General features: G+C 36.8%; 1 protein-coding gene across 5 annotated transcripts in view; it reads left to right on the plus strand.

Annotated features, from left to right (window-relative positions):
* The window catches only part of tln2 (talin 2), a 108,776-nt gene that overhangs the window by 18,434 nt on the left and 63,280 nt on the right, over positions 1-27,062 (plus strand). For all 5 annotated transcript variants that reach the window (XM_005798236.2, XM_023346480.1, XM_023346490.1 and 2 more), the window contains exons 2-4: positions 26,079-26,253; positions 26,341-26,438; positions 26,632-26,761. In XM_005798236.2, coding sequence (XP_005798293.1) covers positions 26,118-26,253; positions 26,341-26,438; positions 26,632-26,761 — 364 coding nt within the window. In that variant the 5' untranslated portion in view covers positions 26,079-26,117. The remainder of the gene's footprint in view (positions 1-26,078; positions 26,254-26,340; positions 26,439-26,631; positions 26,762-27,062) is intronic.

Genomic DNA, 27,062 nt, shown 5'->3' on the forward strand with positions numbered 1-27,062 from the left:
AGACAGGATTTTAAGAGCTGAACTAAGGATTTTGAAAGCAAACAAATGCTATTTTTCCTGTTTCTACAAATTGTTTTGAGAAATGCGCTTACTGTTTTGTAAATGCCAACAATGACTCGAGAAATGCACCAAAAGTGACTGAGAAAAACTAACCTAGCATAAATTGTCTCAGCTGTATCAATTTGTTTGCCTGTATGAAAAGTGTTCACATTTACAGCTTTGTTTCTGCTAGCTTGCAGGAAATGTAACTTACATAAATGGTTGAAGACAACCTATTGGCCTTCATGAGACTCAGATAAATGGTGAGTATCTATTTCATAAATTGCCTAAAACAGTTATATTTGTTTTTATTTGTTTTTTGTTTGTGTATTTTGTCTGGTTGCAGACCAGAGGATCACACCTGTTGACAACAAACAAAGGTTTAACTACTGAATTTTCAGTCAGAAATGATCACACCACCTGGTTGAAGTACCTGTGTCCATATGCAAGTCAACAAAGGTGAAACAAACATTTAAGCGAATAAGATGTTCATGTAGTGCATCTTTCTAACTTTTTCTTTTTGTTTTCCAGCAGAGAGGAAACACCCGATTGACAACATGCGAGTCTCAATTTCAACCTGTGACTGGGAAGACTACAACCATCCTGAGCAACGTCTGATCTCAGCGACTTGTGACTCTCAACCCAGAACAAGAATCCTTTTATCACCATTTTGTCTTCTACAATATGTTATCTCTTATGTGGACACATACTGTTTGTTTTGTTTTTGTTTTCCAGATCTCAGTAATACCGTGAGGAAACTGGACATAAAATAGAATCAGTTCTTTTTTTAACTTGACTTTTTAAATAGAAATTGTTTCTTTAAGTGGATTACTCGTAATCTGTATTTTTGTTTAATTAGAAATTATTTTCTTTATAACTTTCTGTATAGAAATGCTTGACAAGTTACACTTCCTTGGTTGTTGTACTATAATTTGTATGGTAAAATTCTGGTAGGAACAGAGACCAGTAATTTACCATAAGTTTTTTTTGGGGGGGAGGGTTTACAATAAAATGTCAATATATCATACAGTCTGGATGTGTTTTTCACTCATGTAGATATTATGCCTCAGTCAGCATGACCGTATTTACTACGGCAAAACCACATTTTATTTTTTTTAAAATATTTTAGGAAGTACGGTATTTTACCGTATATTAAAAATACGGTAAAATCCTGCATTTACAAAATACGGTGACAAACTGGCAGCTGTGGTTGCCAGAATTTTACCGTATTTTAAAAATACGGTAAAATCCTGCATTTAGCAAATACGGTAAAAAACTGGCAGCTGTGGTTGCCAGAATTTTACCGTATTTCAAAAATACGGTAAAATCCTGCATTTAGCAAATACGGTAAAAAACTGGCAGCTGTGGTTGCCAGAATTTTACCGTATTTTAGAAATACGGTAAAAAACTGGCAGCTTTGGTTGCCAGAATTTTACCGTATTTTAGAAATACGGTAAAAAACTGGCAGTTTTGGTTGCCAGACTTTTACCGTATAAAGACGGTAAACTTCTGGCAACTCAGCTGCCAGTTTTTTACCGTAAAATGAGGCCGTTTTTTTTTACAGTGTACAGCTAACAAGCCAAAGGCTTTATTATAAAACTAAGGTTTTTAGAGGTTTTTTCTCATATTAATAATTATACATGTTAATCAGACAAGCCCTAAATGGTTGTGAAAAATTAGATTACAAGGTTTGAATGTTTGAATGAACTGGTGGTTATTTTTATTCATAAGTTAGTACACAGACTAGTAACAACTTTCCTTAGTACGGTAATCTATCTGTAGTTTTGTGACTTTCTGGAGGGCTCCTGGTGTCACGTTTGTCATCATGACACCTGCAGCAATATTGCCCTGACCAAAGATATCCCTTTTCACAAATTGGTAGTGTGAATCCTTAAGACTGATTGTAATATTTCAAAAGGACTGGCAAATATTGGCTGATTTGTCAGTAGATGGATAATATTTTTTGACCTCTTGTCAAGCACCTGCAGCAAATGAGATTATTTAAATTCAAAGTGTGCATCCATCGTACAATGTCCTGATGTTACATTCTGTAACCTTGTTTTTCTGTGTACTGCTGAGCCCAGCACTGAATGGAAGCTGAATATAAATGTTGTCTTTCTCAAGAGCAGACAGTGTATTAATATAGAAGAAACACCTTAATCGGTTTGATCTAAAATGACTGACATTTGGTTTCATTTTCTGTAACTGATTTATAGTATCAGCTATTACTATGACACTAATAACTCCCTAAAGCAGAACCTATTAACTTGCAAATGTCTACGCATTTTATTTCACCTATGCTCATCTCTACATATGTTACCCTGGTGTTTAATGTATTAAGAAATTTGATTGAACAAGTGTTTTTTCAGAAACAACTATTTTATTTACTCAAAGCTGAAATAATTTATTATTCAAAACATGAAAACAAACAAAAACATATGATGTAGCCTTTACCTTAAGCATGTTTAATGAATTTAAATGAATTTTGATGCATGTAATGATTTGGGGGGTAGAGGGTGGAGTCACAGATTTAAGCAGTTCTATGGAAGATTGGCTAATTCTGTTGTTTTTGTGTCAAACTTACCTTTCAGAGTTCAAGTTTGGTTTCATCAGACCTAAACAGATGCCTGATTTGACCTGATTTGAGACGTGTGTTTTCTTTGAAGGAAAGGCTTCCAGTCATGAATTGCTACTTCTTTGTCCAAACATATTTAGAATACTGGAGATTGTTGTCTTATGTAGAACATAGAACATATCAGTACTTGATCACCAGTTTTTGTGGTGATCAGTGTTTTTGTTGTTGTTGTTGTTGTTATTGAGATGTCACTTTTGTCTCATGATACATGTCTTCACTGTGCCATGGAAAATGGATAACGCTCTGTAGGTTTTTGTACTCTTAAACTTACTGATATGCTTGTAAAACCTTCCAACCTTCCATTGTTGAATTGAGACCTCTCTGCACTCCCATAGGTAGCAAAGCTGAGTTAGTGACCTTGATGTTATTATCCTGGATTGGCCAGCAAACTGACCTGACCTGAGCTCTACAGAGAATCTGTAAGATGAGAGACACCAGACCCAAACTGCAGATGACTTAAAGCACAGGCGTCAAACCCCAGTCCTCAAGGGCCAGTGTCCCGCAACTTTTAGATATGTCTCTGCTGCACCACACCTGAATAGAATAATTAGGTCATTAGCAGGGCTCAGGAGAACTTATCTACACAAGGAGGAGGTAATTAAGCCATTTCATTCCAGTGTTTTGTACCTGTGGCACATCTAAAAACTGCAGGACAGCGGCCCTTGAGGACTGGAGTTTGACACCCCTGAAAGGGTCCTATCAAAGCAACCTGGGCTTCCTTAACATCCCACATTTCTGCTCTATCAAAATTATTTGAGATATACCTCTGTAAACACAGACAAAACAAAGATCCACTTGTGACTAGTCTAAATACATTTTATCTGGAGAGTTTTGCTTCCACTGAGAAATAAGCCTGAAAGATTTTTTTTTCCATAAATCCAAACTATTGGATTCCCTGAAGAAAATAGCTACGTTTGGCACTCTGGCATTTCTATTTTAAAGCACATCACCGACTGCATTGAAATCGGAATCATCCATCAAGTATGAATTTTAACATCGTCATGAATGAAGCCTCAAGTTTGCCAGTGAAAATTGGCAAAAATGTCATATTTCTGTCACTGCAGCTTTCTACAGTGATGCATATGATGCTAATTTCGAGGACATTTTACTGGCAAGTAAATCTCATTGCATTTAAAGAAGACTTGCAAGCTAAGCCTCCTTAGTTTGTAGTTTTATGTTTATGTATATTTCAAATAACCTTTTCTACAACTCACTCATTTTCTATGTACTATGTAAATGCATTATACAGAAAGCCTTCCAGTATGCCCAATGTCTCATATGCTTTAGTTCGAGAAGCACAGCACCTCTCTGCAAGACTTCCATGTAAACCTTCTTCCTTATGCACGCATTGCTCAGCACTTACAGCAAACTGCATCAACTGAATTAGCATAATTGGATAATTCCAAACTCAAAAGCCTTTTGTAAAACAGGCGGCATTCACTTTCATCAAGGAACACATTAAACCATTTTCCTCATAGTGATGAACAAAACACATTCAGGGGGCTCAGTGCGCTGTACCAAATGTTTGTGAGAGAATATGTGATGCAAAAATCAAACAACAAAGAGGGTGCACATGGGAAAGATCTGTGAAGTGCATTTTTCTCCGAGATCAAATATTAGATAAGTGTTCCAGACATGTATCCTTTTTCAGGCTAAATTGAGATGCAGTGTAGAGGTTTAAAAATGATCCTGTGTTGATTTCATGCCATCACCACCATCTGTTAAGTCCACTACATGGCAGCTGTTTCCATATTTCTCTGTTGAGTCTTCATTTTCCTCAGACACACAGATTGATGGACCAGTAGCTTAATGGAGGCTAGTTGCCTATGCGCAGTGGACATGCTAGACCTGTGTGGCTATACCCATGAGATAATGCATTCTCCCTCCAGTCTGGCTGCGAGGGTATCGTGTAACACAGCCAGGTGTGTGTGCAAGCCTGAGGTCAAAGGTCTGACTTGCATTAGTGGACGCAAACTGGCTGTCCTCCCATTAAAACCAGTATCAGTTGGCTGATTTGCCGCTTTATGCGTCTGGTAATTCTTCATTTCCTTCAGCTAGCTTCTGGTGTTTCTCAATCATTAACCATCCTTTCTACCCTTTTCATAATCCAAAATCAAATGTACTGCTGCCACATGTAGGATTATTGATGCTGTTATTTAATGAGTGTCAGGGTTTCTGCCGTTTATCTGTGATGTATAGTCCATGTGAGGAGCTCATACTGGGAAACATGCACTATATTTACAGTTTGATTTGATTTCTCTCTCTCAGGGAAAAAGCCTGTCATAAATTACAGGAATCTCGTGGAGCGTGGCACAGTGAAGCTTTATAAATCCCCTGCTGGGAGGAGGGACAAAGAGACAGTGAAGGAGGCTGTGATGTGAAAGGGCAATCTGTATGCAAGTTCAGTGGGAAACAGCATCCTCAACTCATGGCACAAGCTCAGAGGCACTGCCTCGAATGCTGCTGGCTTGCCATGTAAGGTGGCTCATTCTGTTCTGTGTTAGCCTCAGCCGCTGTGTGAAGATAAGGCTTTTCAAGAGTGTTTTAGGTGCAACTTTGTTTTGCAGTGTGAAAGAGAAGATAAGGTTTGTTTCTTTCCAGCCTTCTTGAAACGGGTAAAAGTGTCCAAATCAGACCAACTGTATGGTGCATGCCTAATATCTTTTTGTGTATACGCCACACTTGGATATTCTAGGTCTCTCAGTAAAAAGGATGTGCCTTCCCCCTTTCCTTTGGTCCTGAACCACAGGAGTAATTGAATTACACATTCTACTCTGTAGCTTCTCAGCCTCATGGGAGCATGCAACTAATCGTTAGGAAGCTGTGTTTTTCAGAAATGGGGAGGGGGAGGTGTACCGATGCTTTATTTCTTAGCAGTGGGCAACTGCACCATTGATGTCAGTCATCTTTTTTTCACCATAGCAACAGTGGCAATAGCAGAAATCCATCAACAAGGCGCTTAACCTAATGACCTCTGAATGTTGTGTCGAAGTCACATATGGTCATCTACAACATAAAACAAAGCGCTTTAACATCAGCATTGGCTGGAAGGAGCATCTGATGGTACAATAATCTGGAACGTAAATATTAAGGTTTAATAGATTTGCTGTTTTTTTTTCCTCAATAAAAATTGTATCTCACTATCTTAAGATAAAAACACTATCACCACTCCATTGACATATCCTTGTAATATCGGTTGGTGCTTATATGGTAGCTGAGTCATAACTGTGTTTTTCACCTTGCGCATTAATACACATGTTGTTTTGGATATACCAATTTTGGATGCTTAAGTCAATTGTCATGAAAAATCTTTCCGAGGTAAGGTAAGCATCATCTCTTTGGTCTTTTTTTAAACTTCGTACAACTGTGTTAATCTTTAAGATTATACCCCAAGAAAGAAAGTGGCTCAGTGGTTTGAAACTCAGTGAGAGTAATTCAGAGGATGCCTATATTCTGATGCTAGTTCTTAGTGCTTTTTTGATAGAAGCATGTCTTGTGTGGAGACTGTTTGGTGTTCTCACTGGCACTTTGGCAACACAGTAGCACAACACTTAGGCGAAGATATTCAAAACAGATTTACAACATTCAGATTTCTGTTTTTAGATTGATTCTTTTTTTATATGGAAACAATCATTTTGAATTGTATCGTAGATGCTCTCCAGCTTTGAACAACAGAAAAAGAAAATCAAAATCGATACACCTTATGGGGAAATATCACAGTTTAACAGCATTGAACAAAAATCAAAAGCAATCTCAACTGTTTTAATTTAAAGCAGAAAAGCAACAATGATTCCTACTTTTGCAAACATATTGAATAATTGTTTTATATTGTTATCAGTAACATTTGTTTTAATTTTCATTTTACATAATCTTAAGCAAACATATTGAATAACCACCTGCTAAATTTTAAAATGATTAGAGACAAGCTACTCATTGCATGTACCCGTAGTTTTAAAACAACTTAACTTTAAAAAAACAGGTTGGTGCCTCTTTAGCTTCAGTTTTGCCATTGTTCAAATAAAATGCAGTGTTTTTTTTTTTTTTCGGTAGATGATAGTCCCAGGGGCTGTTTTTCAACTAGCTGACCTGCAATGTAAAGCAACACCTGGAGGAGGGCTCTGATTTGCTACTCAATGCTACATGCAGCAGACGAAAAGCTCCAGACACTTCAGGATTTCCATTTGCATCTCATCAAAAGGTTATTAAGCCTTACAAATAGGCATGATGAAATTTTTTTTGAAAACCTGTTTAGCATAACACCGTTAACCAGCACATGCCTACTTCATACTCCACAGGCGTCTTGCAACAGTTTCATCACCGTCTGCATCTGTTCATTAAAATATGATCCCAAGAGATGTTGTTTACCCAATTTTCTTCAAAAATGTACATCAGTGTAACCATGGATGCACGGAGGCTGTCAATGCCTGATACTGTTTCCGGCTGTCCTTTGAGATTTGTGATTTTGTCCAACTCAGTTTTTTTTTATTTTCTCAGAACCATAACACATCCACACTGATCTGTTTGAATTAAAGAATTATTGTAACAAATTTTAGCAATGGTCAAAAAAATGTCAATAAACATTTAGTAGACTTAAAAAATGTTGTTACATGCCTGCACTGAGTATTTACCTTGCTGTTTAGTGAATCAAGGTTGATGTTGGTCACTTACCGATTAATAGGTGCAATAATTGCACATACAATTGTGGTGTTTTTATTGAGGTTTTTTGGGAGGGGGGTTCCAACTTTTAGAGTGTACATACGGAATCAGATTTTTTATTGAGATATTTTTTGGAACAATTAAACTATTCATTTCTGCATGTTGTTAAGGAATGTTCTGACTCCAAGCAAAAACTGTTAAATAATGAAAGTACAGTGAAGATTAACAGTGAACCCAATTTAACCTTGTTACTGGACAACTCCAGGAGAAATAGGATCTTTTTATCAGCATGCACAGCTAAATTTTTGGCCAGCATCATGAAAATGAATTGTGTGGAAGAAGCAGCACAGCAACAAATTAACACATTGAGTCTTTGTGATTATCAGTAATTATCATAATACCTTCCTCTTCAGCTGAAAGCAAAAGCTGTGTTTATTTTTCTCATTTTCATTTTAAATAGTTAAATAGTATGCTGACAAATCCAAGCTAATTGTCTTTCATACAGCATAACCCTACATGCTAATGCTCCTCTGTGAGGAAAGTAGGCCTCATTAGAGGAAATCTGTTTGTATTTGCTCACTGTCCAACACTGGTAAAGCTGTGTTAAAACACAGCACAGAGTGACGCTATCGTGTCCAATGGATCCATTCGTCTGTTCTTTTGTTTGAACAGCAGTAAATCTGAATTTCATAATTCAGATTTACTGCTGCATCTGTAGTGTCCATGTTAATGAAGTAAAACCCAGTGCAGAGACCCCGCATTGATTTCATTTCCTGCCTCTCTGCCTGCTCCCTGGGTAGAGATGGAGATTACATGACAATGTCGTACAAAAGGAGAGATTAAAGAATCTGTATCCAACTGCAGTGTCACAGCTGTGTGCTCAGCTTCTCAAACAGATGCAGGACATTAAGGGAGAATTGCAGAACTGGAACTTAGTCTCTGTATTTTTCTACAGATCTGTTGAGCTGAAGTTTGCTTCTTGTTAACCCTTACTTGAGGGGTTCATCTTTGTCTTCTTTTAGAATCACACACGCATCTTGGATTTGAAAGTGAATGTCTGATTAATTGAATGATACCGCTCCTGTCAAGGATCCACAGATAGAGAGCGAGGAATGGATGTGTTGTTGAGTTTATATAGAACAAAGAAGGACACAATTCCTTTTCTAACGTAATGCTTGCCTGTCTTCAAACCCATGTCTTTACCTTTAGCCTTCAGTCAGTCTGCACTTCTGTCCAATCAATGCTGGAATGAAGAGTTGATAGAAAAAGTTCAAAATGATTTACTGTAATACTGTATGTTGAAAGTTTTGTAAAACACACTAAAGTATTTGCAAATTAAAAATATTTAACCAATTAAATTTTGACAAGAAATTAGTTTATTTTTAGAATCTCTCAAAAGATAATAAACCAAGTAAACTCCATACAGGTGTGGGGGAAAAATATATATATTTCTTTTTGTGTTTTATTAAGCATTGGTATGTCAAAATTGTTTATACACCTCCCAACAGTGAAAAAATAATTTTTTCTTGTAATTGCTGCCCAGCTTTTTTAAAAATTATTATTATTTTCAATTGTATTTTCACAATATCTTCAGTAATGATCCTCAAGTCTTTGAGGTTGGAAGGCCTTCTTGCCATTATCCTAATCCAGGGTTGCCCATGTTCAGTTCTCCTATCTTATGTTGCCGTGCTTGGATAATTCTATCAGAAATAGTTAAGGTAACAATGTCAAAGTCATTGCATGCAGGAAAGTTGAACATTTTGAAACCTCTGCACTAGACTGATTTTGAATTTATTGATTAAAAATATGGAGAACATTCAACCTGCTGTCTGAGATGTAGCGCCTCTTGTTTTGATCCTATACTTTGTTTGGTTAAAAATAATGATTTGGTGCAATTTGTCCCTTTGCAGATGAGCTCTGTAGAGGTGATTATTCTGGCTCTTTAGAAAAAAAAAATTCTATCACTTGTTTCTGTAAGAGGGATACACTTTTTTCAATAAACAGTATTTGGATGATTTTCTCAGACAAACATGCTTCTCTGCCTTCACTGAGATAATTTCTGTCTGATGTATTATTGTGTAAACTTGGCATCATTAGCAACACTAAAATCAGCCCATGTGACAACTTGCCTTCAGAAGCAACACAAGCATTTTCAGAAAAGTTGAGATATTGTGAAGATGAGCCACTCTAAAAAATACAGCATAGAGCTCTTCTTTGTAGGCGGCCACATGTGCTATATGCAATAGGGACAATAAATAAGTCACTATCACCTTGAGGCTGTTGGTCATCCTTTGAGTTGTGGTTAAATTGTAATGAATTCTATGTTGTAACTGTGGACAAGAAAATAAATAAAAGTTTGTACTGTAGTTGACATTTTAGGTAGACTGGGAACACCATAGATGCACAAAATTAGAGTATGACTCCTAGATGTTCATTTGAATGGTTTCAAGACTAATGACCTGATATCTGTAGGATGAAAGCAGGTGTTGATCAAACACACTCTCTTTGATATTCATATGTTTCTTTGTTGAATTTTCAAATGGTTTCATTAAGAATATCTTCTCTGAAAAAGGTGCAGATAACACTGGTGTTAGCTCAGCTGTTAAGTGTTGAAAATAAGTGTTATTACCCCTGAAAAGGCAGAAATAATCAGTATTCAGGTTATCAGCTTGCTCAGTGCCCCCACTTTACTAATTACAAGAGTGTGTCAGAATTAATGAGTTGAAATCTATTATGGTAGAATTCAAGAAGCCAATTAATGAATCTCAGGAAGTGAGCAAATTGCTGAGCTGCAGAATATCTGTTGCGTCTTAACTTTCAACAGTAAGAAATATGCAACCCTGAGGATGACCTGTGGTGTGCAGTCTGGGTTGGGAAAGATTAAGCTTGCAATAGATGTTTGAGTTGCACAATGGAGTACCAGCAGAAATCAAAAGCAAATTATTTCAGTGTACTGAAATAATTTCAAAGGTACATTTGATTCTTATTATCAAGTCTGTTTTAGTTCCAAATAACTGTAATAAGTAAACTGTAATTCCAAACCTGTACTCCAAGCTTTTAGGCTACATGCATACGCCATAAAACTACATGCATGTACCATGCAGTTAGTGAGCCTTGTTGTTTTGGTTGGAGTCATTTAACAACCACTAATTGTTAAATTTGAGGACTATCACATAGTCCTCAAATTTCAGGTTTACTAAGAACCTGAAAGAAAACCAGCCATGGTATGACTCTGTAGATTTTGTGATGCACTACAAGCATCTGGATACAAGTGTCTGGATGTTTGTTTGTTTTTATGCATATGGCACTTTCAAAAAGTCTTTTAATCAACCAGATCAGATGATTGAATGCTGCGTCTTGGGTAGAGTAACATAGTAATACACCCAGACACTCTTCTCAAGAGTACAATTCCAGTTTTGTTCAACTTTTATAGGTCTACAATCAAAGTCTGTCTTGTATTACTTGTCAATAATTTATCAGGTTCGCTATTTGTTTATACCCTTGGCAGTGTTTAGAAGGCATATTAGCCTTAAATATAAGTTAAATCAGCAGTACAGTTTGTCTTATAATCGAGTTATGTATTTTTCCAACTTTGCTCCAGCAATTTCCATTCAAATTTAATTTCCTGCTGTTGTCAAGCAATAAAATAATGCCAGTCACATGTTGGAGCTGGACTGTTGGCTATGTTTCGCCAGAGCAAGTTGTTAACCAACTTTGAGCAAACCTTCAACTACCCACCCACTCACCTATACTACCTACGCTACCTTTCATCATTATTGCATATTTTGCATGTGTATTGTTATTGTTTCCAACTGTATACACTCACCAGTCACTTCCCAGGCTCTGCAGTATCTATTTTTCTTCACAGCAAAACATATTTCATGCCGACCGGAGTTTCTCCCTAACAGTCTTGTGCTATTTAAGCACAGTAGAACTAGGTTCAGACAACATCTGTAATGTTCTAAAAAAAAAAACATGCATTGTTTAAAGTGTGCATGTACACTAGCTTCATTACTGGTTTCTGAAGCCGGTCAATTTAAAAAATATTTCGAATTAGATCAGGACTCCATGTGTTATAACCGTTTATATGACATTTCTATGATTCGTCTCTCACTGCAAGATATTAAAGTCAATGATAGATTCCTCCATAGAAGCAATATGCTGCTGGTAATTATAAGCAGAAATGTTACCAATTAGGTTGGCATTTCTTTTTAGGCACTTGAAAACATTCCCATACAGCTTCTTAAGCCAATTTCACCTTGCTGCAAGCTGACATTTCCTTCTCTCTTCCGTCTCCCTAAAACCTTTGGGCTTAATGAGCCATCTAGCTGTTTGACCCTGATGATTCACTTTGGATTTTGATACCACTGAAAACCAATGATTGGGTGAGTGCAGCATGTTTGTCTGCATCCACACTAGTTGTGCATCCAACAGTCTCTAAGCTCATTACAGTAATCAGGTTAAAAAGAGAGGAACTGGGGAGTGCTTGGCCTACACCTCGTTTCTACTGGACTTCCCCAGTGAGAACCTCTCACCCCAAGCTCCGGCAGAGCTGATGGGATCCATCTCTGCAGATGCCTGTTCCTAATGATCAACTCCCGCTGAACCTGTTTGTGTGAAACCCACACTGCTGTATTCAACTGCAACCATACAGTCATAATGACCAGCTTGTAATTGTAAATCCCTTCTGAGACACACCTATTCTTTTCTGAGTTACTGAACAATTTAATCTGGCTCACACTAATTGTATACAACAAATCATCCTTTTGGTGGTTTACTATGTTTGTGCATGAATTAAGCTAATCAACCTGGATTATATATATATATATATATATATATATATATATATATATATATATATATATATATATATATATATATATATATATATATATATAAATAGAAATGCATTACAGAAATTACCTGGTGCCAGTATTACTGCTTGGAGAACTATGCTCTGTTCGGTGTCATTGCTTGTAATTCTGCCTAACATATTTTGCTGAGTCACAAAAGCTGTGATTAAGCACTAATAATAGTAACTGTCCTGCATTTTGTCTCTAATGCTTATTCATTGGTTTTATCCTACATTTCAACTTTAAGTCTCTTGACTTAATTCCACTGCTTCTACTTTCTATCTGTCCTTGTGAGAAACTACAGAACAGTTCAGTAGAAATTTTTCAGGCACTGTTTAGCTGATCTGTAGTAGTTACAGCTGGTATATTTAAACATAGAATGAGCACCTAGACATTTAGGAAGGCTCACTTTCCATCTTAAATGCTGCACATGAAAGGCAGAGACGGTTATATCCTCCAGAATTTTTTGCGTTTACATTCCTTAAAGAAAGAAACAAACTATTTTCTTTCTTATGGATGCTTATGGATGGCATAAGCAACCTGTCTTGCAAATTTCCTAAACTGCAGTTGAAACTAGCAGATGAAGAACATACAAACCAGTAAGTCCTTAAAGCTTATATATTATTTGTACAACTTATTTTAAAAATGTGTGTAGGCTTAATGCTCAGGATAGTCATATTTATTTTACATAAATAAATACATACTTTGAAACTGAGAAAGTCGCTAGAAATGTGACAATGTCTTAGTTGCAAACTTGAACATCTCTGCAGAACACAATGGATATATAAGATCTGTAGATCAAATCTGGATTTCTGAAGTAAAATGTTATATTATGATCTATTTATTGAGAAAATGCATCAGAGAGAAATGTATTACTTAGAGACTTGGCAAATCAGCCCCCTAATGAGGGATATAAAAAAATTCTGTAGTGACTCCAGTTTTTCTGTTATTTTATCAGAAAATTTGTTTATGACAAGTGTTGTAATTCTAAACACTAAAATTCAGGTATGTGGACATCTGTTGCAGTTTCTGCTTCTGTTCTGATCAGCTGATGCTAGGGTCCACAGCTAATTGGTGTGTTTACACAACAATACCAGGAGGACAATGTGGACTTTTCTGAAACATTATAAAACCTTTCTGGTTCCACTCAATAGAGCATATTTCTTGAGAATTTTGTATTATTTAAAAGCTTTGTGGCCAGTTGTCTTTCAAATTATCATTGTTTTAGGTTTTCCGGATCTACAATAGATCTGGAAAAAAATGGTGCAACCGGGAACGACATCTGCTGTTAGATGTGCCTCCACTTCACTAGAGCTGATTGAGCTTGAAGCATAAGCCAGGAGTCTTAGATAGCTGTAATTTCCTTAATTTTTCTTGGTATTGGCTCTGAAGCATTTGCACTTTCAGACAACTTGTGTGGTTCTCTTTACTTGTCCATGGTGGACAATATAGTAAGAATTTCCACATTGTGTTTGTGTCTGTGGTTCATTGGCCAGATGTTTACGAGGCTGATTTAAGCCAGAATTGTTTGTTTCTTGTAACTGAGAACACTTTTGGTTTATGAGTAGGAAAAAAACTGAGAAGGGTGGGAAAAAAGATCTCTACACTTGTGCTTATGTTACAACATCAGTGTGATAGATTATATCAAACTATTTTTCAATCATTGGGAATATATTCAGATATTTAAAGGATTTTCAACTCTTTTTAAGAGGATGAAGACAGAAAAAACGGTGTTCAAAGCTTTCAAAGTTCTTTTGAAAATTTTGAGTTAAGACACCCACATTTTCGGCAGGACTCCTGCAGGCAACCTCTGCATGAAAAACCTTCTGAAGTGTGTGAAGACAAGTTGTTGTATACTTCTCTTCCAGCCAACTTAAACATTTGATCCGCCAGTGCTTGCTGAGAGAAAAGCAAAGCTGCAAAGAATCATACAATAATACCACACTTGGAATCAACTCTCAAATTCTAATGTTTTTTTTCTTTCTTTTTTTAAACTTTGTGGTATTTCCAGAGTCTGCTCTTGTTTTTGGAGTTGTCTTTTTGAATTACATATTCTTAATTTTTTTGGAGGATATTTTGCAGAAAAACAGTTCATTAATTTGCTACATAAAAATGCTCCCTCATTAAAAGAGTTATTTCATAATTTGTGTTCACAATTTGTGAAGGGAAATTTCTGTTGGTTTTTGAGCAGTTAATGTCTTAACTGCAATAGATGACTCTTGGCAGTTTAATTTGGTATAAATCCACATTACTTGGGCCCAGAGGCTGAGCTAATGAATTGGAAGCAAGACCAAAGTGGACTTCTACCATCTTAAAACAATTTCAGTCTCACAAAAGTCACAGAGGTTTTTTCAGATGCTATTTAATTGCTATCATGTTTCATTGCACATTACGCAAATGACAATAAATATATTTGGCAGAGATAGCGAATCAAATGTCAGACTCATTTTCAAGTCTTAGTTTCTAAGATGTCAGACTTTACATGGACTAGTGGTTTGAAACTAACTGTCTGAATGAAAAGCTACAAACTGCAGCTCTGACAGGTGATGGACTGAAAATATTTTTTCTAAAAGAATGCCAGTGATGTCCCATGGAGTGTTAGTGTTTCATAATAATCTGTTCATATTGGCTAGAGTTTCTGAATATGAGAACCTAGATGTTTCTGCAACTTAACTTTTCAGGGGTTTTTTCTAACTAACATTCTCACACTGTGAAGTTTCTTGTTTAAACAAAATACTTTCTGGTAAGTCATTTACTACACTGAAACTCGTTCATCATGTTATAATTTATAGTGTACCTTGGAGAATGCTTACTGTCTAGGATTGGCATAAAAGGTTTTTAAATGCTTATTTATGATTATCCACCAAGCCTTCCAATTCAGAGAAAGAAAAAGAACAGTCATTAAACCCCGTATAGTGAGACATAAGAGTGCAGAATATGAAAAGAAATTAAAAGATGTAAACTACATAATGACAAAATAATAAAAAAAGCTCTCTTGTTCACTTAGAAATTCAACAGTAACTGATTATCTTTTCAGCTTTGATTAAAGAAAAATACAGATTTACAGTAATATTCAATAAATTACAATGTTCATTTTGACTATACTTATTTGATTAAAAGTATGCTTTGAGAATAACAACCTTTAAGCAGCTGATATGCTTTTCATGAAGCCTACATTTGTGTTAAAAATATTTTTTAACTAAATGAAAAATCATCATTATGAACAGAAATAAAGGCTTGAAACCATAAGTGTGTGTAATATGCTTGTAAAATGTGATTTTTTTTTTCTTGTGGGCTCTAGTGTCCCTTTTTCAAAGTAGGCCGACAGGAAAGGGGGGAAGACATGCGGTAAACGTTGTCGGGTCCGGGAGTCGAACCCGTGACAGCCGCGTCGAGGCCACGTTGCCTCTGAATGTGGGTCACGCTAACCCCTCCGCCACCACGGCACGCACAAATGTAAATTATTTAATTAACATTTATATCTAAGCACGGCAAGTTGTTCAGGCATTGAAAGAAGCAAAAAGCATCGCTATAAAAACTGATGGCTCAACATATAGTGGAACGTTGGGCTACATGACAATCATATTGCATCCTGTTAGGAAAGGAATGACACTAGTTTATTGAGTTTTTGGGAAAATAATTAAAAACGCTAATTGAAGGCATTTTTGCAGCATAATTTTGATGTTTGGAGCATTCTTAAGCAATATCTTACCCCATCTATTTTTTATGGACTCAATATCATATCTTATCTCTTGAGCTTTAGATATTGTTACACCACAACTAATTAACTAAATCCTACGCTATTTTCGATGTAATTATAGCAGGTTCACTGCTACTTGCAAACATAGCAACAGTTAAGATATTTATAGATCATTATATAGCCATTTCATAAACCTCTGTGATATTTTTGTGATTGGAGTTGTTACAAAATAGTAGTTGCTTGCTTTGGTCCCTCTTGGGTTGGCCGCTGGCTGCATCCTGTGGTACCAACTAATTTGGATTTATAATAAAGATGTCTTTTAAAAGGACCTTTCTCCAAGCAACTGGACTATCACTTTAAGGAATTTTTGTGTTTGTTTCTACTTTCAGGGGTAAATCCTCTCTCTGATATATGAATCGGTGGATCAGCTGCTATATTTCAAGCAAGTATGTTCTCGCTGGGAATCACTCCACATATGAATGAAGTTTCTTTACCAAAATTCCACTAAAGTGGTAAAGGTGATGCTTTCACAGAGAGGTATTCTCATTTTTCAGTCAAACTGTCAAAGTGAATCAAAGTCAGCCCTATCAATCTGCTGAATATTTCCATGTTCTTGTGACAGAACAGCTATGAAGCCTTACGGATAAAACCAGGATTGAATAGTCATGTACACAGACGAGACAGCCCTTTATATTGTCAAACTTCTCTCTTATTCCCTGTCTGTTTGACGTTTGAAAGCAGACTTAGCTGATATCCTAATACTTTTACCAAGTGTATGCTAGACCCAGATTATGAGGAATTGTCAGCTTTGACCTGAGGGTAGAGTGGAGGTTGCTGCTGCTGTCCAGACTTATATGTCCAGGAAAAGGTGGGCACAGCAGCAGTCATGGCAACGGTGGGCAGAATTGCTGAGCTGGAAACAATGGGCTGACAACATGGCCTCTCCCTGAACCATTTAACAACATAGTTTTTCCCACCATCAACACAGGGGTTTTATTGTTATAAAAGCCTCTTTGATACTCATATTCCAAAATGTTGGTGAGGATTGACTTTTAAGATGTTCTGCTAAGTTGTGGTTGAGAATCCGATACAAACCTCGCTTAAAGAGCTGGAAGAGTGACTTTACAACATTTTGTCTTTATTCTTCCCGTACAGCATGCCACAGGATGTTGAATGTTGATAGAGTCCCTTGGTGTATCATACTTTGGAGCAGAGCCGGCATATGTTCCGTTCCACTGCTTTCGATACTGTAATCAGCATGCGAGTACTGAGGGTCAGCCAGCCACTGGAGTGTGAGAACGAGGCTCAGCGAGAGATCAGAGTCACCTGATTTGGAAGAAATGACATTCCAGGCAGCATACTGAGCCAGAGGTGTGAGAGAGTCATCCTTTTCTCATTTTCACTGCGGCATGATTCAATGGGAATGTTTAATTAGTAATGTCTGAAAAGTTTGCATTCAGAGTTAAAAGTTTATCATCCCATGTGATTTTGCTTTTTCTTTTTTAAACTTCCACCTTCACATGCCCCCGTCCATATTACCCTGCCTTTTCTGTGCTATAACCTCCAACATCAACTGCAATGTGATATATTGTATGGAACCCATTTTGTTAATTTTATAAATTTCTTTTTAATAGGATGATTAAGTAAGCATTCTGTCTCTTTGAGAAAATGGTGCATTTAATCAGAGTTACAGACAGAAACAGGGAATGCTAATGAGTGCAAATCCTGGTCATGGAGATCAGGGCGTGGCATCCTATTTACGACCTTTGTAAGTGTGATGCAATAATTTCAAGAGCTTGCTCTGCCTTATACTTAAACATTTTCCACTGATTGCTGTCAAACCTGGGAAGTATCTTCCTGCTACACTTTAATTACTGTGATGTACTTCAACTGACAGGTTTCATCTGGTTTGACTTTGTTGCTTTTTGAAATATTAGTTTTGTGACATATTTCTGGCTTTTCCTGTGGAGAACAAAGCTACATGAACTACCAATGTAAATCAACAAATTGTTTTTTCTGATATTACAAATTTGCATTAAATTTGCATTAGTCCCAGTGACGTGCCATTTCACATACTATGATAACATTGACTAACACAGTTTTGTATTCACCAGCTCCCTTTTCGATCAAGTGTAAAAAAGATGCACTGATGTCAAGTGTTGAATTTGTCAAACTGAATACACACCACATTGTCATTTATCAACTCGCAAGCAAATTCAACAACTATGACTTAGAGGACTTTGCTAATTATTTAAATTAAATATGTGGTGCAATTGTCAGTGATTCACCAGATGGATTATTTATGTGATATTCTATAAATGCTTTATTGTTAGATAATACAGATGAAACTACACAATATGTTTCTCTGTTTTAGAGAAAGTCAAGTCATCCCATAAACATCAGGAATTTTTTCCAATATAAAGGCATTGAGTCACAAAGATGAAAAGATTACTGATGCACTCATAGGTTTTGTTGATGATCTTCAGATATCAGTTTTAGCCTATTCCCATTTTCTCTACGAATTTTTTTCTTTAAACAGAATTCAAATATCTTTTTCTATCCTTTCTGCCAAGAGTTGTTATTTATTTCTATTAAGTTCACTGGCAATGTGCTGTCATGTGAGAGAGAAGAAATGCTTTAGGAAGATTTAATATTTTACTATTATCTTAAAAAAATCCCTAAGTTGTCTGTCTGAGCTGACTTTAGCATCAAACTTTAGCATGACTAGCACAGTTAGCATTGGTAACTGGGTACATCAATTTTTGTGTACACTCCCTAGAAAATGGACAAAGTAAGGACTTCAGTGCTCTCAACATTCTGACATCCAACATTGATCCTTCCGGATAGTCTGACAGCACAAAAATAAAATAAAACACAGCAAAATTATAGGTTTGTAATGCAAAAACTGCCTAAACTCTCACTCACTATTTAAAAAACCTGCTTTTCACACCACCTGAGTTTTGCGCAATCAATGACTTCCTTTTAAGACTTTCTTATCTTTAAGGAGTTCTTTTTAAGAGATGTCTTTTAAACAATAACTGGTGATGGCAGTTCAGGAAGAAAATGTCTGATTGCAGTTACCAGCCTACCTCTTGATCCACCTCTAGTTTAAACATTGTTTGCTCGTCAATTTTGCGATTGTGCAAAGGCATCAGTTATAGTCAATGCAAATTGTTTTCTGTTTTTAATTTGTTTTGACATTTCTGCTTTAATTAATACTGACTGGGTGTTTTGCTTTTCAAAATTTCTTTGCTACATAAAATGCAACTAGTAGCAGAAGTCTGTTGTGACTGTTATTGCAATCGCGTTATAATTTGGATGTAACTGTGGAGATTTATTGCCTTCCAATCTGAACACTGAAGTATGTTCAATCTGGAAACACTCAACCTTCCATATGGCATACAGTTAGCAGTAGTAAAGAGGCAAACATATGTGGACTTGGTGGTTAAAGCCGTATGACTAACACCTGCTCGATTCGTGACAGTAATATTACTCAAAAAATAGAGAAGCTGTTGAGATTTTAGCTCTGTTGTAACAGACCCTCATGTCCTTTGTTTCATATCATACTTCTTTTGCCATATGCTGAAAACCAGATTCATTCAAATTGACAAGGGATTTATAACTACAAGTGTGGCTTATCAGGATAATGCAACTGTCATGGGTTGAGTCATTTTAAGACTCATTCTAGATGGTTCTGCATGCACTAGTGCATGCAATAAAATGTCAACGTGATGCTTGAGAAACATATGCAGAAGGCACAACTAGCCACTCCCTCAGGAATGATCCAGGATCATGATCATCCCAGTCAGTTTGCAGACTGAGTAAGTCATTGACTGCTTGACTAACTGCAGCTGCTGGGTGGAGTGCTCCTCCTCTGTTGGCAGTTTCTGTCTTCATTTATCAGAAAGTCAATTTCTTGGATCTCAATGAAACATTTTGTATTTGAGAACTTTTTTCAGTGCTTGAACAGTAATGATGAATGCATTTGTCTTGAAATATATGTCGCTGAAACACCTTATTAACTAATTCACTGAGTACTCTGTAATAAATCATTTATATCTGATAAAATCTTAACTTCCTACCCTTGCCAAGTAATAGTGAAAGCAATTGGCATTCAAGAATAGAGAACAACTGGGGTTTTTTTATTTGTTTTTGCTCTGCTTCTCCTGTGGCTCCTTTGAAGCAGTGCTGCAGGAAGCTCTACATCAGTGGATATTTTTAGTGTAAGAGGAGATGTTCTCTTCCTCCTTGCAACAAGGGCAAGATTGATAGATTCTGTCAGTTTCTCTACCTGGGAATTACATTACAACGGTGTGTGTCACCCAGGAGGACACCATGTCATCCTCATAGTGGGTCATAACAGGGAAATTTCTACATTTTAATTTAAAAAATATGTGCAGAGACATTTTCCGTCTTGATTCTAAGAAACCATGACATGTTTTGAAAATACACACCCAAAAGCTGCTGGATTAAAAACAACCCAATTAGAATGATTTTGTGACAGACAGGATAAAACGGATTGATTTAACACAACTGCAGTGGGTTGTGGGTTTGACACAACATAGATTTTTTTCACCAAATTAAAATTTATGTGGCTTTTAAAAAATACTCATAACCTGGCTTACTAAGCAAATCATATTAAAATTAATAAAGCCAATTAAACTTATCTGGTAGAAACAAACATTAACAATAACAAAAGTCATAGCTAAAATAATACTCCTTAAAGAATCTTATACATAAACCTGCAAAGAAGGGCTGGCTTTGAGCTCCATCTGGTCCATGTGGACCATAATGCAAGATTTTAAAAATTATGCTAGCAGTGCGGGACAAGAACAGTGGTCTGACACAATGACATCGGCACTACACATAAAGTGTCTGATGATAGTCTGTCTCTGAAATTGTCATTTTAAGAATAATGGCAGATGAGCTCAGTGTAGGGATTCTTTTTGTTGGCCAAGCAAATGCTACATATCTCATTGTAAATTATTTGGAGCAAATGCTAAATATCTCATTGTAAATTTTTGGAGTCATTTACATTTAAACCCTGCGGCTTCCTGGTTATGCCATCACTACATCATTCCCTTACCTCGTAAAGTCAGCTTGCCTTTAAAAGTCCGCTGATGTGGGTCTGTAACTACCTCATAGCACTACGTCATCATAATGTTTTTTGCTTCTAACTATTACTGGAACTATAATTACGAAACTTAAGAACTAAAGGACTTCACTGTAGAACAGTTGACAGCATTGTTACCTTTCAGGAAGAAGGTCCTGGGTTCATCTCTTGCATGGAGCATGCATGTTTCCTATATACATACATGGATTTTCTCTTGACATGACTGTTAAACTTAAGAGTTTGTGTGTGCTTCCATGGATGTTTGTCTTGTGTGTCTCTGTTTCCTGAAATTTGAAAGTACATTAAGAACTCTAATAAATCTGTCACAGTAATATCTACAATGTTTTCATAATAAACATACTAAATCTATCATTAAATAAGTGTAATAAGAGTTTTCGTGATGTTGTGTCCTAATTTTATTGTCCACATTTAATGAATCCAAGCTGACCAAAGGACATCTTGCTGTTCCCTTGTGGTATGATGATTACAAGTATGACCTATTAAATACTATGCCATGTGCTTGCCATGTGGTAAATTAATTATACCTCTTCCTCAGATGTATTTATAGAGACCAATCGAAGTCTTCTTTCTATCTAAATTTAGCACAAATCAAGTGGATCTGCAGAAAACAGACGTAAATTTGGATCATACAGTTCTCGCTGTATGAATGGGCTGGTATTTTGCTGGAGTGTAAAACCAGGATGAAGAAATAAGACGCACAGGCTGTGTGTGGTAGAATATTTTTTATATTTTCTCCTAGAAAGCTTTCTCTAGTGATGCTGCTCTCATCAGTCTTGGAAACTGCTGATGTCAGATTTCATATTGGCCCTCTACTCATACTACAGTACATGCTGTAAATTACACAATAAAAAGAGACCACCAGGCCTAAGAAAATATTGTTCTGTAATGTAATCATATAGAGCTGCTCCCTGCTGCTTTACTGACTATTACATTCGTGCTTCAGAGTTATTTTCAGGTTAATCACAGCTTGTTAAAATGTAGTAGTTGTCCTTTACAGTACAGTAGCTTTGCTCACTGTAGAACTGCTATAATATCAACCTATTATTCCAGATATGCTGTTTTTATATTTAAAGTCATAACTCCTGTAAATAAAATAAGAGTTGCTTGCATTCACTGCTATATTATATTTTCAGGAATGTGTGAAAAGCATCTCGGTATAAACTGATATGTTATTGAGGAAAGCCTTGCTGGTTTTCAGGTTATCTGAGTTTAATATGCTGACCTTAGTGGTCCTCTAGTGTAGGTCATGGAGGCTATGTCCTCTAATTAGCAACTAATTGCCCAAGCTGACCTCAGAATGCTAATGAAACAACAGATCTTGGCTTTTCATTGATGTATGTAAGTTCTCAGTCTGCCAGATCATGACAATCTGAAATGCTTTAAAAGAAGGCAACTGGAGTTTTTTTCCTGTTTCGCCTGTCATTTATAACATCTTAAGGAAACGACAAAAGTCCAGTTCCCTTCTCAAGTACTATCCCGGAAGGTATCAACAGGGTCCTGGGGATATCTTCTTGTGCATGTCAAAAACACAGTGGACTCTCTTTTGATGGCACATGAGAGTTTTCCAACTCTCTTCAGAACATTTTTATGATGGTTTATAATGGTAGTATCAGCATATATTGGTCCTGGCTCCTATGAAACCTGGTCTGTTTTGGACTGTGATGTGCAAAGATGTGAGCATTCTGCCTCTGTCCTAATAACACTTGCACCAGTATATTAGTACTCCAAGTCGCTTAACTTATTAAAACACTTTTGACACCACTGCTGCTATGTGCATAGGGTTATTTCACTGCTCAAGGTGAAACAAAAATATATTACTAAGAATCTGAAATGAAGCTGCAATGCTCAGGTCAGTTAAAGACAGATTGGTATGTGTAGATCTATAAGCTCTAGAGAAGTGTTCCTACCTCCAAATTGCACCTATACGCTGGTTGGCAGGAGTTTGAGGGGAATTATGTTCTTCAGACTGGTGTTCATATGCTGAATGTGTTTGTCAAAGAGACACCTTGACATTGCACTTTTATTAAGGTAAAAGAAGAATAAAAATGAGGAAGAGGATTAAAAAGCACTAGCAGGAATTCTTGAGTTTAGAACTGTATTTTAGAAAGTTTCAGTGATACTCATGAAAAACACCTTCAGGGTTTAGATTTGATGAAAAGGCTGATGGTATTTTCTTCCTAACAGCAAGGCCAAAATTGACAAAAAAAGTGCAGAAACCTAATCTATGTACAATGCTGTAGTTGAGATGCTATGAAACCCTTTGAGCTGGAAAACCCTTTAAACTGGGTTATTTTGCAAACGAGTGGGCTATCGTCCTCTACAAAACCATAATAGACTTATATCCAGTTATGGCAAAGACTTGATGCCTCAGCAAGGTACAATCATTTGTTCGGTATAGGAGTAATTACCTCATTAGACAACACCAAGTTGCTTTGGATAGTGTGGTTCCTTTTATATATTGTATTATTTAAGAACTCCTTTTCTTTGATATAATTTGAACTCAAACATTTAAGTTTGACAAAAAATAAATAACATTCATGTGGGAATCTGTAAGGGGAAGAGGAAACCTATTTAAATTATCATACTGGGGAATTCTGCCAATTGGGAGGATGCATCCTAGTGCAGATGTGACACCTTGAGCAGAGGCATTGTGGTAGGATGACCAAGAAAGCAGCGGGGTAAAATTTGAGACGATTTGTAAGATTGAAAAAGATTGTTTACCTTCACACTAAGATTAGGTTTTTCCAAATTTGCATAATTTAATTGAAGTTTAAATGTGTTGAAGATTCTGGAGACTACATGGTGGTCTACTTCCAGTGTGAAGGGGTTCTGACCAACTTGGAATATTTTTTTTTCCAAAGGTTACCGTCTAGCCACTTCAGTTATCCTGTGACAGACCACTGCAGTAAACACCACACTTAGTGATCATGGGATCTGTTCTGCTGCCTTTTCTACACAGCCACTCATTAGAGCTGTTTCCTGTCCAGATGGCTCCTTCCCTGTCTGTTCTTCATTGAGTTGTCCATGTTTCGACTCTTCAGCCTGCTATTCTTTGGCCGTTTACATCTCCCGATATCTGGTGCAGTAAACAAACATTATTTAACTCATGACTCTTTTCTTATGCATCAGTAAAAGTCAGAAATGATCAAATTACTTTCTAAAAGCAGCATCTTGATGTTAAAAGTGTAATACGATATAATAATATAATTCCACAGAGAAACACAAGAGAGCTGTCTCTTGCAAGAGAGCAGAACTAATGAAGTTGCTCGATGGAGTGTTTGCATGTGGATCCTGGAGCTTCTCACACTAATGTAAGATCAGGGATTATCATTATCCCCCTGGGATTTTTTTGAGATTTCTACAATCTTTATGGAGGGAAACAAGTTATACTGGAAAAAGTACTGTGACTTTTGTATAAACCCAGAGTAATTTTAAATGGCTCTCATCAAAAGTGATGTTTGCTTTTCTGATTGAGATGAACTTTTCAGAAACTCCTCATAGCAGTTTGTGTATTTAGCGTTGGATGGAGTAGCTATCAGGCATTATGCGTATGTCTGTAAGGCCTAGTCAGTTTTGGGTCCAGTAACTCCTCATCATTAAGAGACATCTGTAAAACGACAGGATGACGAAAACACTGTGGGGGTTTGCTGCCAGCTTGTTTGGATGGGAGTTCATGCAGCGCCATTACCTCCTCTCCTTTGTGTGCTTCCGTCTGTCTCACTGAAACAGAGGAAGAGAGAAACCCTCAGCTATGACAGAGGCCCATTCACAGCGCTATCAATACAAGAAAATGTACTTTTCAGACTTTCTCTGGTGTGACCCGGAAGGGGGCCTGTGGATGAGAGGAGAATCTTGTTGGCAAAAGAAAAAAATGTAGTTAAGCTTTGAACTGTGTTTGTGTGATTTGAACTGTTTCCCTTGTATCCAACTCACAAAGGAATTCATTTTTGTCCTCAAAGGACATTTTTTAAAATTCTTAGTAACACAAGGAAATCAATGTGGTTAGTTAATGTTTCCATATCCACCTTTTAAAACTCTAACCTTTCAATATTAGATTTGACCAATCCTGATTCCAAACTTAATTAATCAGTACTTTGTATGTTTTTTTTTTGTGCTGTTGTTGTTACAGTCTTCCTGCTATGAGCTGTAATTTCTAATTTATGAGGGGTCTAAGACAAATGTACCTCTCATGCAGGAGAAAAGTTGATGTTAATCAGTTTAGCTGACAAAATGATAATGAAGATGAGAGATTTTGGTACCTGAATATCTTAGTTACACCTATATGGTCCATAAAATTGTGAGAATATGATTTGAGATCAATTTAAAACTGTATAAGACAGTGTCTATAGGTGGTCCATATATCTCTGTGATCTATATTTCTGTGCGGAAGGCAAGGTCAAGGACGTGAACGAGAAAAAAAAGCCTTCACTGTAACTGTCTCTTTCCCTTTTTTTGAGCAAGGATCCCAGAATACCTGGATTGATTTCAGCCTAATGGCTGCACATGATAAAACACAACCAGATTTGCGTCACTGTGAAGTCTTTTGGAGCCCTGCACAAACCAGGAAAACACCAGCTAAAAGTGCAGCAGCTAAATTTATTTCAAACCTCCTGTTTTTCTGGCGGATTATGCAGATTTGCATGTTTTATCCATTATTCTGCTCAAGCTGCATTTTTTTTTTTAAAAATTTGTTCAGGTAATTTTAGATACGCTGTTAAATCTACATATAAGCAGAAAATCTTCATCCTCTATACTCCTCAAACATCAAAAGAATGATGATCTGCTGCTGCATCTTTACTGCAGATACACGTTCAGTTTGACAAGTAAAAATCTCCCAAAGGAGATAATTGTGATGATTTGCTCTGTGCTTTGTGGTGGTGTATTTTGCCTCTGAGACCTTTCTTTCACACTTTTAAGCCTGATTGCTTCAACAGTCAACATTTTCATAATGCCCCAAGAAATAACTACCAAAACACAAACCAGTTATTTTGAACATCAGCCAGTGAAAAAGACTTTACACACTAAATCTCACATCATGCTTTCTGCCTCTGTCTTTTCCAGGTGTGTAGGCTGGTGCGGCCATTACACTAACCCACCAAGATGGTGGCCTTGTCATTAAAGATTTGTGTGCGGCAGTGCAATGTGGTAAAAACGATGCACTTTGAACCCTCCACCCCTGTGTATGATGCCTGCAGGATAATCAGAGAAAGAGTTCCAGAAGCCCAGTCCGGACAAGGTTAGACAATGCCCTGCGCATCTAATTTTCATGATGGAAAACTATTGCCACCAACATTTGCATATTCTCTGTCTCTCTGTGTCCCAGCCTCCGATTATGGCCTTTTCCTGTCTGACGATGATCCCAGGAAAGGAATCTGGCTCGAGTCTGGGAGAACCCTGGATTACTACATGCTGCGAAACGGAGTAAGATTACATCATATAGTCCAGGGTGGAGATCTGTCAGTGTCACTTCACATTTCTTGAAGTGATTTGTATTTTTCTAGTGGGAGCTGAAATATTTATGCCTTTCCACTTGCTAGAATCAAATGCACTTTACAGTCGGGAGGGATTAACAGAGCTCTAGATGTCATCCCACTTCCCCTCCTGTTTTTCTCAGGATGTCTTGGAGTATAAGAAGAAACAAAGGCCGCAAAAGATCAAAATGCTGGATGGTGCCATTAAAACCATCATGGTTGACGATTCAAAAACAGTCGGCGAGCTACTTGTCACGATATGCAGTAGAATAGGTGAGTGCATTTATTATGAGCTCTGTAAATTTAATATTTACTGGTGCCTTATTTTATCTTGCCTCTTATTCTTGAGGAGCAGCATTTGTTAATCACATAAAGCATTTTTGTTTGTATGTTAAATCCAAATTAGGTTTTGTTTAGAGTAAAGTAGATGTGACTTATCAAGCTCAAACAAGCTTGTCTTTAACAAATACTCAAGAGCTCCCCTGAATGTTTTGTTATGTTCCATAACAGAGGATTGTCCCCTAAGCTCTATACGTCATGTCTAATAAGCTACTTCAGAGCCTAATTGGGTGAA

Source organism: Xiphophorus maculatus, chromosome 2, assembly GCF_002775205.1.
Source record: "Xiphophorus maculatus strain JP 163 A chromosome 2, X_maculatus-5.0-male, whole genome shotgun sequence".
NCBI classification, from domain to species: domain Eukaryota; kingdom Metazoa; phylum Chordata; class Actinopteri; order Cyprinodontiformes; family Poeciliidae; genus Xiphophorus; species Xiphophorus maculatus.